The sequence below is a fragment of the Siniperca chuatsi genome, linkage group LG1 (assembly GCF_020085105.1).
Source record: "Siniperca chuatsi isolate FFG_IHB_CAS linkage group LG1, ASM2008510v1, whole genome shotgun sequence".
Lineage (NCBI taxonomy): Eukaryota > Metazoa > Chordata > Actinopteri > Centrarchiformes > Sinipercidae > Siniperca > Siniperca chuatsi.
The window spans coordinates 14,751,961-14,764,765 of NC_058042.1; the positions used below are offsets into that span (position 1 = coordinate 14,751,961).

Below are 12,805 nucleotides of genomic sequence, written 5' to 3' on the forward strand. Positions count from 1 at the left end.
CAACAGCCAAGAATGTCTCAGACAAAAATAAGCCCTCTGAATAGTGCTGCTTACTACTTGCTCATCCTGTGAGTAATGAATTAATGCAGGCTACAGGTTGGGAAGAGCAGGAGGTTATGAAATAATAAGGGGTCCGTCCCTCTTGTTATGCTAACAGTGTTCAGATAAGTCCTCCTACGTCCAAGTTAATTATGGTTGACATTTAAATTAGTACACTTGTGTTGTGTACACTGTGGAAGAAGAGGGCCTCTCTCTAATTGAGTTTGTCTCTGGCTCCACCTTCGATGCTGCCTTTGTTCTGCAGGGAGTAGATATGTGAAGTGCAGCTGAAAGAGGCTGTCTATAGGTATATTATACTGGTATTGATACTGGTTTTGCCATATGACGATGTGTGTGTGTCTGTGTTAGCATGCATTTTTAAAAACGTGCCTGAATTACATACTAAATGTTAACATATGGCAGCAAATCCCTATGCCTGCCCCGTACTTTACATGTACGTAGAATGTGTGTATGTAGAAATCACCTTCAGCAACTGATGACTGTGGCTCGGATACTCTTGAGCAGAAATGGCAGACATGCTCCTATAACTTTAACGTGTTTCTTCATGATGATGAATGTAGGATTTGGAACTACACTTTTACAGTATTTGAATCAAAATAACTTTCAGATATTCATATTGAAAGAAGAAGCTATATCGTTTATTTTAAGATTTATTTGTAAGAAATATACTGCATATATATATGCATCTCTTCCAGTTGCCTCCCGTCACCAAGTAACTCTTAAATGAAAAACAAAAGTTCTTACAATGTTATGACTTTCAGATCTCTGCTACTTCAGTTCCAGGGTAGATTACTACACCGGGCACTAGTAAATGCAGTGCAAGAGAACACCATTAGCGTGTTGGTAAGGAGAGCAGTGTGCATGTTATTTAGAGCACTTTTATAATGCTTGTGTCCTAAATACAGCAATTCTACATTGATCTTAGTCTTTTTTCAGCCAGTCAGTATTCACACCCTGTGAATCATTGTCCTTTATCTTGAATTTTCTCCATAATATGTGTTAATGAATGCATGCATGTGACATTGGCACATCACACAGTGTTTTTGTGAAGCTTTTTTACTTTACCCTTGCAGACATGATGACTAGGTGGTGAAGGACGACATAAACTTGTCAGGAGAATTCTCCATACTTTGCTCATTCTATAAATATGTAGGCATATGTACGTAAGCAGCCAGGCTTGCTGCTCTGTAGCTGTGTTGTGAAATTATGACCTAATATCCCCCTCTCCCTCCCTCTACAGCCATGGCAGACTTCCATGTCCAACCCGAGTCGGTGCATGCTGAGGAGTCTGGTGTGGCTAGATTCCAGTGCCAGATCCATGGTCTGCCAGAGCCTGTCATAAGCTGGGAAAAAGACAGCCACGCGGTGGACACCATGGACGAGAGGTTGGACCAAACCATATCATGGCCTGACACTTATTTGACGGCACAACCCTTATAGGTCATTTGCCAGGTCTCATCGTATTTGTTTCCTTCTGTCTTATATCTTTATTTCTCTCTCGTAGGTACACTCTTCTGCCTACAGGTGTTTTGCAGATTACAGGAGTGCGTGAGGAGGACAGTGGAAAGTTCTGCTGTGTGGCCCATAACAGTGCAGGAGTGAAACACAGCACTGAGGCCCTCCTCACTATTTCAGGTTGTTATATTTAACAAATCTTACATCTACATACTATGTGCAGACTTTGTTTTTTTTGTCACGTGGAAGCAAGGATACACACCCTCACTGTAGATTAGCTTTAAATGTGTGTTGTGTATTGGTCTTTTGTTCTTCCCATCACTGCTTGAATACAACCTCTCCTCTGTTTATCTACCAAGGATATTCCCAAGATTTTCCAAACCTATTGTTCCTCTGCTTGATCTAGGAGATACAGCATACTGAGCTAATGCACTCTAGAGAAATCCAATTAAAGGATGCCATCCATCATGCTCATTCCTATCTTGCGCTCCCCTCTCCCCTTGTTTTCCAGGCTCCCAGTCATCTGTTTACAAAGAGCCAATGATCCTGGTCGGTCCAGAAAACCTCACCCTCACTGTTCACCAAACCGCCATCTTGGAGTGTGTTGCTACCGGATACCCTCGGCCAATCGTGTCTTGGAGCAGACTAGGTGAGAAAAATTCCTGATCAGATCAAAGAAAAGGCCCCAGAAGCTTTGAATTTTTCATTTTGCGTGTGTGTGTGTGTGTGTGTGTGTGTGTGTTTGAAGAATTATGTGTCACTGAGCCAAAATACAATCACTGTGTGATGAGACAGATTAGTTTCCTGCTCCCTCCACCTGCAATTTCTCTTGACTATCACTCAAAGTCTGTCGTGACCAATTTTTCAATCTGGTATCTGTTTTCTTTACCTATTATCCAATCTGATTTGCTGTTCCAAATGTAAATTGCTGCCCCTCCCAAGCAGTTGGGCATAATCATATTGAGGGTATTGCCTTACAAGAATGTCGCTAGAATGAAATGCTAACACGATGGGATTTGTATGTATTAGATTACGGCAGGGAGGCTGGTATAAACTGCATAATAAATCTGATAGTTTCACATCAGTCACTCCTTAATGCCAGAGTTTGTTTGCAGCTATTCATTGAACAGCACAACAGCCTGCTAGCTTGTGCTCTTTCTTTTCTGACACTAAGTTAATTAGTGCCTGACAGAGAAAAACTGATGGAGGGGGCAAGAGACAGAGAAAGAAATATAGTAGAAAAAGGCAAGAAAAGAACAAGACTGCTTTTGTTAAGACAAAAGCTCAATGGACTGTTGATCAGTCAGTCCAGTGAGTTATTTACTGATAATGGAAAAATGCAGAAATAGCAATAAAACACATTATAATGACAGAGCAAAACCACTTGGCAGACAAGTGATTAATTACAAATATTCTCCTATTCATAATCCATCACCACTTCTTGTCTAAATGAAGCTGCAAGATATCTTACAAAGGCCGTAGAGCTCATATCACTGCTTGGCTTCAGTGCACTGACTGCCAATTAAGTTTTAAACTGACTTTAAGATTCTTCTGATGGCGATGCTGGTTTTTGAAATGTTGACTTCCCTCGGAAAGGTGCGATAGAGGTTGGATCATCAAACAAGGGCTTTTTTAATCATCTGGTTAGAAAAATCTAGAAGGGACTGTTTGTTTGCTACAATAATTGCTTTTTGCAGTGCAGGACTAGTGAATATAGTTGATTAAAGGTCATCTCAAAACTCATCTTTTTACATCAGCTTTATGTTGATTTTATTGCATGATTATATTCTCTTTGTCATTCATTTTTCAGATTTAATTGTCTGTCTCATTGTTAATCCCTTCATTTCTATGTTTTTGTTTTATATTGCTTCATTTTGTATCATTTTGACACATCCAGTAGTACAAGTTGTTATTCAAAGAAAGATTTGATTACAAACTGTAAATTAAATTTACCTTGCCTTAATTATTTGCATTAAAGATATGAACGTACACCTAAAAATACACTGCAGACCAATGACCATATGGTTTATGTCTCTGGCTGGAGCTCCTGCCTCTGCATGTGTCCAGCATGGTGCCCATCTCCCTGCCTCCCTGACTGGCATTTTAACACATAAAATCTGGACCATACCGGCTTACAGGCTGCATGTGAAAGTCATAGATGGGATTAAAATGCTCCCTTGGCCCCATAGCTAATATCAGAGGCAGACTGAAGTCATTGTTGGGGTTGAGACTGCAGAGAGGGAGCACAGGAAAGTGTGAGCTTATCATGTAAGTACAGCAAGAGCAGAGTGGAGGCAGCTACAGATTGTGTAAGGAGATAGGAGATTACAAGTTGCAGTTAGAGTTTCTGGTCCCCCAGTGGAGGCTGGAAGATCTCTTGTTTAAAAGCAAATGTACTCCAAGGCTTATTCAGACAAAGGTATGAAGAAAAAAGTTCCTGCTCAAGTATGAAAGCTTTAATTAACTGAACATCCATTAGAGAAGCTGCACTAACAATAAAATCATTAAAAACCCTATTAATTCTTTCTAAAGACAAATACACTCTTTAGGATGTCACTCTGACAACCATCACAAGCTCCCAATGAAGACAACTACTTAATGCCTGTATGCCACTCACACAACAAACACAAACTCAGTGACCTTCCTCTCTTTCTTCACTTCACCTTGTGTCTGTTGCACTGGCAGCTTTGTCACAAGACATTACAATTCTGAGAAACACACACTTCACTGTGAAAGCTTCATCCTTGACATCTGGAGGGCCAGACTTAACACTGCCTCTGTGGCTGTAAACTGACAGTACATTTAATTAGTCTTTCTTGCTTACTCTGTACTGTAGTACACACACCCCCATTCACCCCCACCTAACATGAACACATACTGTACATGTGCACACCTGGTCCTTTTTTTGCTGCCCCATATGAATTCTTTCCCATCCTTCACAACTGCTCTTTCTCTCTTTTCCTGGAGTAGACGGCCGTCCCATTGGTGTGGAGGGAATCCAGGTACTCGGCACAGGGAACCTAATGATCTCAGATGTTGGTGTGCAGCATTCAGGGGTCTACGTGTGTGCTGCTAACAAACCAGGGACCCGTGTTCGTCGGACTGCTCAGGGACGTCTGGTGGTCCAAGGTGAGTGCTAGATAAAGGGAATGTGCCATTTTTAAAAGATTAGGTAGGAGCTGTGGGGGGAAACTCAAAGCACACAAATACAGCCGTAGTCAGGTGATAAGTTAAAGCTAGTTGAGTCTCTTCCATGATGGCAAGTGTTTCGTCTCTGCATCACAAAGAAGAAAAGCCATGGATGTGGGTGGACTTTAATTTAAATCCCTAATTCTGAACTGTTGGGTGGTAACAAATCTATCAGACTTTTTTTTGCATCACTACCAACTTACTACCAAAGCATGCCACAATATTTAGGCTGATTTTCTACCTGCCAAGCAGCAGTTGAAATGTTTGTTTCTAGTGCACCAGGCGTACCAGGTTGATACTAGAAAGCATTTCTTCATAGCTCCACCAAGACCAGAAAAATCCCCATTTTAAGTCCACAAATTTATGGCAAATTGCTTTTTAAAGATAGGATGAACAAAGAATGTTTTTAGTTTGGAGGCAGTGAGCACAGGGTCCACAGGGATAATTGTGTTTAGAGATGGGGCTCAAAAGAGTCTGTGGGGAAAAGGGGTTTGAAAACAAGCATGAACTCCATAAACATGGCTATTCCTTCTTGTTTGAAACAAAAATCTAGGCAATTCTATAAATGTATCCTTCAAAGATGAATCGGAGGATAAGATATATCAATAGTTTGCAGATTTTCTTCACATCTGTGGAACTAGTATTGTTAGAAGATATAAAAGTAAGAGAATTGGGTGGGGGGTTTTTTGTTCACTTTACTGTGTCTTTGTGTAGGGTATCCTCACTTCAAAAACTTCTCTTTCATGCCCACAGCTTTTTAAAATCAAAGCCTTCCACAGCTTGACAAATTCTAGGAACAGGAGAGTATTTTTATCTGCTTCTTTAGTGTGGTAGTTATGAGTCAAAAAACTGTTGCCATCAAAATTTGCATTAAATTGCAGGTTTTGATATTTGGAACACATTTGAGTTCAGTCTCACAGGCCAAGAATATACGAACAATATCATCAATAAAATGTAACAAGTAGACAGTCTTATTTAAATACATTTGCATAATTTGGTGCAAATGTAAAGCCCAAAGCTGTACTCTTTATTTGTAAATTTTTTTTAATTATTTCTCTATTTTTTTGGATAATTAAGACCAGTGAATGTTTAGAGTCTAGGATAGGGAAGTGTAGGATCCTTTGAGGTTGCCCTCTGAAAGTGCTTTTTCAATCTGTTATTACTCTGTTTGTTGTTATATTCTCTTCATCACGAGTATTGTAGCCAGTACACGTCTTATCATTTTTCCAATCAACTTTAGATGAAACCACGCTCACTTCTGTATGACGAAAACCTCGACAGCTGTATTCCTATGGAAACCGCACACACGCGGGTCCCGCAAAATAAGACAGCTACAGTAGCTTGGAAAATAGCACTTTGTGGTAGAGATAGTCAACCATTCCTATAAAACAGTGACTTTGACAGCATTGGAAAACCTGTACTTCATGACTGGTAAGACTGACACATATTGAATTATGTCCCTTCAGTTGCTGTCAAGCCAATAAGGTAACATTACTTAAGGCCATGAACTGATTTTCAATAAGCTAAGAAAGAAGGCACCTTCCTGTCACTTTAACAGCTAGCTATATAGGCTTAAGTTATTATCACGAAGAAATGTCTCACCTGCCAGTTATAACTTTCTAAATGATGCTAATAATACACATAATACAGCCTTTATGCTTGACTCAAACTGTTAACTCATAGTCCTTCAGAATTAACGTTTACCATTACTCAACACCAGACACCCACTGAATATACAGTTAGGAAATAGCACACTAGCTATTTTCTAAGCTACTGTAACTGTCATATTTTGCGGTTTACATGGGAATGCAACCGTCGAGACTTTCGTCGTCTAAATTTCTTTGGAAAAACGATAGACACAGCCAGTACCCTTAAAGTGTTTGATGGTGGGTTAGAGAGATAGATGGTGTTGACCAATGAGATGAGGCCAGGTGAGGGTGGCCTCGTGCATTAATTGTCATCAAGCAGGAAACATCCAGCATCTGCCTCGCTCACATATTGATCAGATGGACCACACTTTGCTGCAGCCCATAGCAGTATTGATCCTGATCAATATTTAATTTTATCTGCCTGTCAAGTCTGAGACAAGTCCCTACCCTAGCAGGAACAAAGAAGAAAAGCTATGGATGTTAATTATGTGTCAATGTCTTTGGTTTTTGTTATGGATTTCTGGAAACAAAGGTGTACTGTTAACGTCAAATAAATTTAGGTTAGGCCATTTATATTATAAGAAAAATAAAGTTTTACTGCTTGGCCTTTAAAAATAGGTCTATTAGTGTAGTGTAAATAAGCCACTTGACACCACTGAATATGAGAGGGTGTCAATGGATATCAATTCAGAAAAGGAGTACTGTGGTCAGGAACTCCAACTCCAAATGAATGCAGACAAGAGTACCTATGAGACCATCACACATCAAACAAATGCACTGATACAGTAAATCAATTAGGTTCATTTTGGTTTGGGGTACAAAGAGACAATAGAAGCAAAGGCCGAAGGAGGAATCAAAAGGGAAAAACAAGAGCAAGATGGATGGTGCTGATGATCTAACCCACACCCATACAGGTGCAAATCAATATCTTCCCGAGCTCCTTCTGACCTTCACCTTTAAGACAGCCCTCAAAGAACACAGCGAGTGAGAGAGAAAGAGAGAATGAAGGAGGGAGAGATAAATGAAAGGACCATCACATGCTGTCAGCAGGCTCCATTCAAGTGCCAAAGGGTCCCTTAGCTTTTCCAATGGGAGAATGGAAATGCTTACATTGAAAAAAACCAACATTTTGTCTATTAGGATGGGAACAAGAGGAAGGACAGAACAGTGGGATAAAAACAACTGAAACAGAAGGAAAATATTAAAGTGGACCCAAAGCAAAGCATCAGAAAAACAATAAACAAAGATATTTGAATGGCTAAAAATGTGGCTCTTGCAAGGATAAGGGTGGTGTTATTCAATAGTTTTCCCTTGAAAATACCAAAACCAACAATAAATCAACCCTACTAATAAGTATTGTCTATGTAGCCAAATGCTGATATAACTTATTCGTCTGTGCCGTAGAGCTCCATTGTTGTCCAAAAACTATTGTTAGTGACATGTTCCTTCATTACAATGAACATGGACACTGCAGTTTGTTTTTAGTCAATCCCACATACACTGCAGCTGTAAATACTCACTAGTGCACCAAATGCGTATTAATCCGCAGTGGAAAATTGTCTCTAACAAATGCACTACTTAGTCCTGTTTGAGTAACTTTTGCTGAAAACCACAGTGCCCAGCAGGAACCTGCTGTCAGGAGCCTTTTTATAAAGGGAAACTATATATTTTTGACCTGTTTTTAAGATTTAAGTCTTCAATTAGATTGAAGAATGGAATGAATGGGCTTGAAGCTGAGTCCGTCAAGCTTCCCTACAGGGTAGGGAAGTCAGAAAGTATTGAGAGACGAACTAAAGGCTGCTTTGCACTGTGATGAAAGTTGACAAGAGAAAAAACGGTGGTCTTAGATTGCTGCGTCAAAATTCTGGCAGTGTCCGAAATTTAAGACCAAAATGTGACTGTTGCTAAGACCCAATCAGAATACGACATTAATTGATGCTGAATACACTGGCGAGCTAGCCATATGCTACTGCTAAAACATATTTACCTCAAACTCTCTTTGCAAAATTGGCATTTCATGTTTCCTTAATTTCCCTGGCCACAAATGACTTCAAAACTTCCTCCTTCTCCTCTTTTGAGGATTTATAGAAGTGCCAGCGCTAAGGCCAAACCTTGTGCATTGATTTGCCACATTTTCATACTAACACATGTTGATGATATATCTTAGCTTGCTTTTTTTTGTTTACATCATAGCGCTACATCATCTGACAAGCCTCTAAATTGATATCATACAGTCTGACACAGATTGCAACCAAAAACTTTCTTGCTCATTTTGCAGTCTAGAGGCCCCTCTACATGCGTTGTGGGCTGTGGTCTTTTCATGGGATTCATTGACAATAACAAATATAGAATAACACCAGCATTATACTTTAAACATTGTATGAAAAAAAAAAAGAGATGCCCGAACAGCCAAGTGTTGTTTTAGGTTCTTTATTAACAAGAGTAGCTGTAAGAATCACCACACTGATCTAGGTTTCTCGTCATGTTTAAACACATTCAACAGGAGAATTAAATGTTTTTTTCAATATCCAGCATCTGTTTTAAAGCTGTAATTTTACAGTTTCACTCCAGTTGCTCGGACCCACTGGGAAATGATGAGTTCAATGATTGGGACAGAAGGAAGGTAGGACAGTGGAGCTTTTTTTACCACAGGCAATATGATATGCTTAGTGTTCCGGCTTTCTACCCTCTGGTGATGACTCTGAGATATTATAATTACCATACTATTCTTTTCTGAGTTAATATGGGCATAAATAATTCAGGTTATCAAATCACTGATAACCACTGGGACAATAATGAGTGCAGAGGAGATGATACAATACCTCTCTGTGTGTCAGCTCAACTAAAAACACCCACCTAAGAATTTAACTCCGGCAGATATATCTGTAATTACTCTGATTTTAAGTAAAGTACCTGCTCCGTTAAGAGAACCATTTCATATGAATAAGTTAAAACCACTAATTGGCCAAAGCTGGAAGTATGTAGCATGGGATGGGACAGGATATGATGAAACTGTAAACTGCATCACTTTATTTTCATGTAAATGCGTTGTTGTTTTAAAGCACATTAGTCCCAGGTAGTGCAGCTGTTGAGAAGGACTTGCATAGTCTTGCTTTTCTGCTCTCCCCTCTCTCTCTCTCTCTCTCTCTCTCTCTCTCTCTCTCTTTTATTTCCCCCATGTCAGCATTGATCTGGTTATTACTTATAATTCTGCTAACTGACCCTGAATTATAGGATTGCAACACTGTGTATACCATACAGCTAAAATACAGTATACTGCTTCAATAAATGACAGCTATTTGGAAACCCTGCAGGCTCTCATATTTTTTCTCTCTCATTCTCGCCCTCTCTTGCTTTTTCTCTCTATCTTTTTATCAATCTCACTTTGTCCCTTTATTCTTGATCTGTTTTCATCTTCTCTTGCTTCCTGACACTTTTTTGTAGCTTAAGATTTTGCACCTCTGGATCAAATCTACTTTATTTTTCTGGCACAGATTTCTCCGCCACTGTCTTTTTGGTTGTGGGAACCAGACCAATTTATCTGTTTCCCTCCTCTTTCAGCTCCAGCAGAGTTTGTTCAACCTCCGCAGTCCATCGCTCGGCCTGTTGGCACCACCGCCATCTTCACTTGCCAAGCACAGGGCGAGCCTGAGCCCCAGCTCACCTGGCTGAAGAACGGGCAGATTCTGGAGCCCAGGGGACATGTCAAACTCAGGAACAACAACAGGTAAAAAAAAAAAAAAAAAAAAAAACACCTTTGTCTTGTATTATGTAAATGTATTCATATATACGGGTATACCCACAGATTCATAAGGGTGAAGAAAATATAACAAAGCAAAACAGTAGTCCTGCACTAAATAGAAATTTAGTGAAGCTTATCATTTTCAGTTTTTATTATTAAGTATTGTTTCAACAAAATGGCCCATTTCTTTACACCGTATTTGTAGTGTTGGTAAGCAAAAGAGACAACTGTTTCTCTTTGCTAGTGCATTTTTCTTGGCAAGTTTCTTATCATCCAGTGTTGAGACTTCTGCAGTGCTTACGTCTGATGCACCAATTTATTGTTCATATGCATTCTATATTTATACATGCAACAGGATAGAGACTTGCTACTAGGAGTGATTTTGGTACCACTTTCTAGTAAGTCACCCTTTATAAAGGCTTTGTAAGTCTTAATTAATGGCTTTATCAATGGTTAAGAAATTATTTATTTATTGTTTATAAATTATTTATAAGCCATCAGTAATAGTAACATTTGGACTGCCAGCAAGACACTTGTCTTTTTAGCTCTTAAATTCATCTGGAAGACCCTCTAATGGAACACTTACTTTTGGAAAAAGACAGCAGTGAATCTGGATCTAAATCCATTTCTTAAAAGCTCTTTAACATTAACATTCCAGATTTCTCTCCCAACCATCACAGCACTCTCTGTATCCTTACAAAGTTGCCCCTAGCTCACAGAAGTAATATGGATGTCAGTATTAATCACTGCTCCCTTGATCGGATCATTGGCCTCATCAAATGTTCAATTTCTCTGTGTTTCTGCTGCTTTTAAAACGGCAGCTGCTGGAATTCATGCCTGCCAAGACATGAGCCTCAATTTATTTGTGCCTTTGTATGTGAGCAGCGTACTGACTGGATGTTGGATGCTTTCCCATGGCAGTCCCTAGGAATGTCATGAGAAGGAGGACCCAGCAACCAGCTCTGTTAGTTACCATTCTCAGCACCTCACACATGTTGCACACATGTTTTATTGTGTTACAGTACTATCTTAGAGGTGATACCAAGGATTAATTGCACATTGGACCTGCTTTTCTTCTCTGGGTTTTATTGTCATTTAAGAGCATGAGCTCTTGCTGTGTTTTTGACTTAGGTTCATGGAACACTTGATGAATATAAGCAAATAATATCTCAGCAAAGCTGCATATGAGTTTTACAGAATGATGGCTGATCATGATCAAGTTTCTACTGCTGTTTTCCTGCACCTGGTTTCAAGGCATTACTTAAAAAGGATAACACAAGTGTCCAGCCAGTTGCTAATACTGCTCTACTATAGCCATCCAGTAAATGTGTTTTTTAATTCTGGTATGCATAACTGCACACAGAGAGTTCAATTTTTCCAGCTGACCCTGGCAGTCAACCATCCGTGTATGTTGTTATTATTCAGAGGAGAGAAATATGAAGTGAATATGTTAAATATGCACCAAGAAAATCAATACTTGCACTCTGTAGCAGTGAGTGAAGGGAGCAGACACCGCCATCGCTCACATACACTACTCTACTCCCACTTGCTTCCACCAGTCCATATTAGTCAGAGAGATGGAGCGCGGCACTATCAAAGGAGGAAAGAAGAGAGGGAAGAAATAAATTAGAGGCCAGACTGAGTTATAGGGAGAAAAGAAAGAAGAAAAATGAATGGGTGGTCGAAAGAGAAATGATGAGTCGGCAGGAAAAACAAATGAGGAGAGAGAGAGAAAGATAGAGCGGGTAGTCAGAGCATCACAGAGTTTCCACTTGCCACCATTAGTGCATGCTATAGACCTGTAATATGGATCTCATGCATCACAAAGCCCACCGTGTGATTGGTTAAGGAGGAAGGCCTCAGTCTGAGATCTCCCATTAGCTAATTAGCTCATAAACTCAGCTAGTTGACCAGGAAATGCAGTCAGCCATTTAGAGAACAGAGCAGCTTGATGTGTGCATCTTAAGAGTTTGTAAGATATGTTTATCTGCAACTAATTTGCTTTGCCAGGTACGTTTTGGAGAAAACGTAACTGCTGCCTGGATGCGTTCACTCACAACTAGGGCGGCAACTAACAATTCTTTTCATCATTGTTTAATCTGTTGATAATTTTTTTGATTAATCAATTAATCGTTTAGTCTAAACAGAAAAAATAGTTTAAAATCACAAATTCCCAAAGTCTAAGTTGACGTGTTTTGTCCAACTAACCAGAACCCGTGTCATTTTGGAATCTTTGCTTAAAAAATGACAATTGATTATCAAAATTGCACAGAACAGGACTTGGATGCCAGAGATCAGGATATGTGTCCTGCGTCGCTTGTGTTGTTCGGTTGAGACTGCTAAAACAATTAGTTAAGTTAGGAAAATGTTTTGTTTTGAGTTAAACATCAGCTTAATGCACAGGATGCATTGATGTTATCAATACTGAACCAAAACCACCATTTTTCACTAAACGTAACCAAAATCTTTGAGTTGCCTAAACCACAAAATCATGCTTTGTTGCCAGAATCAGGTGTTGTAGCTCAATATACACGTTTCCTCATTCTGTTGATAAAAACCACAATCTGGTGGAAATGCATTTCCTAAAAAAGTTGTCCATTACATTACTTACACCTCATGTACATATGTTGGAGAAGCCGGTGGTAGAACCATCAACCCCTGTGATTACAGGCCAACATGCTCTCCCATCGAGCTATAGCCACCTCGTAAA

At 39.6% G+C, this 12,805-nt stretch overlaps 1 protein-coding gene across 3 annotated transcripts in view; it reads left to right on the plus strand.

Annotated features, from left to right (window-relative positions):
• igdcc3 (immunoglobulin superfamily, DCC subclass, member 3) overlaps positions 1-12,805 on the plus strand; it is a 65,897-nt gene that overhangs the window by 32,528 nt on the left and 20,564 nt on the right. For all 3 annotated transcript variants that reach the window (XM_044177029.1, XM_044177114.1, XM_044176951.1), the window contains exons 3-7: positions 1,301-1,445; positions 1,565-1,695; positions 2,027-2,164; positions 4,486-4,644; positions 9,915-10,080. In XM_044177029.1, coding sequence (XP_044032964.1) covers positions 1,301-1,445; positions 1,565-1,695; positions 2,027-2,164; positions 4,486-4,644; positions 9,915-10,080 — 739 coding nt within the window. The remainder of the gene's footprint in view (positions 1-1,300; positions 1,446-1,564; positions 1,696-2,026; positions 2,165-4,485; positions 4,645-9,914; positions 10,081-12,805) is intronic.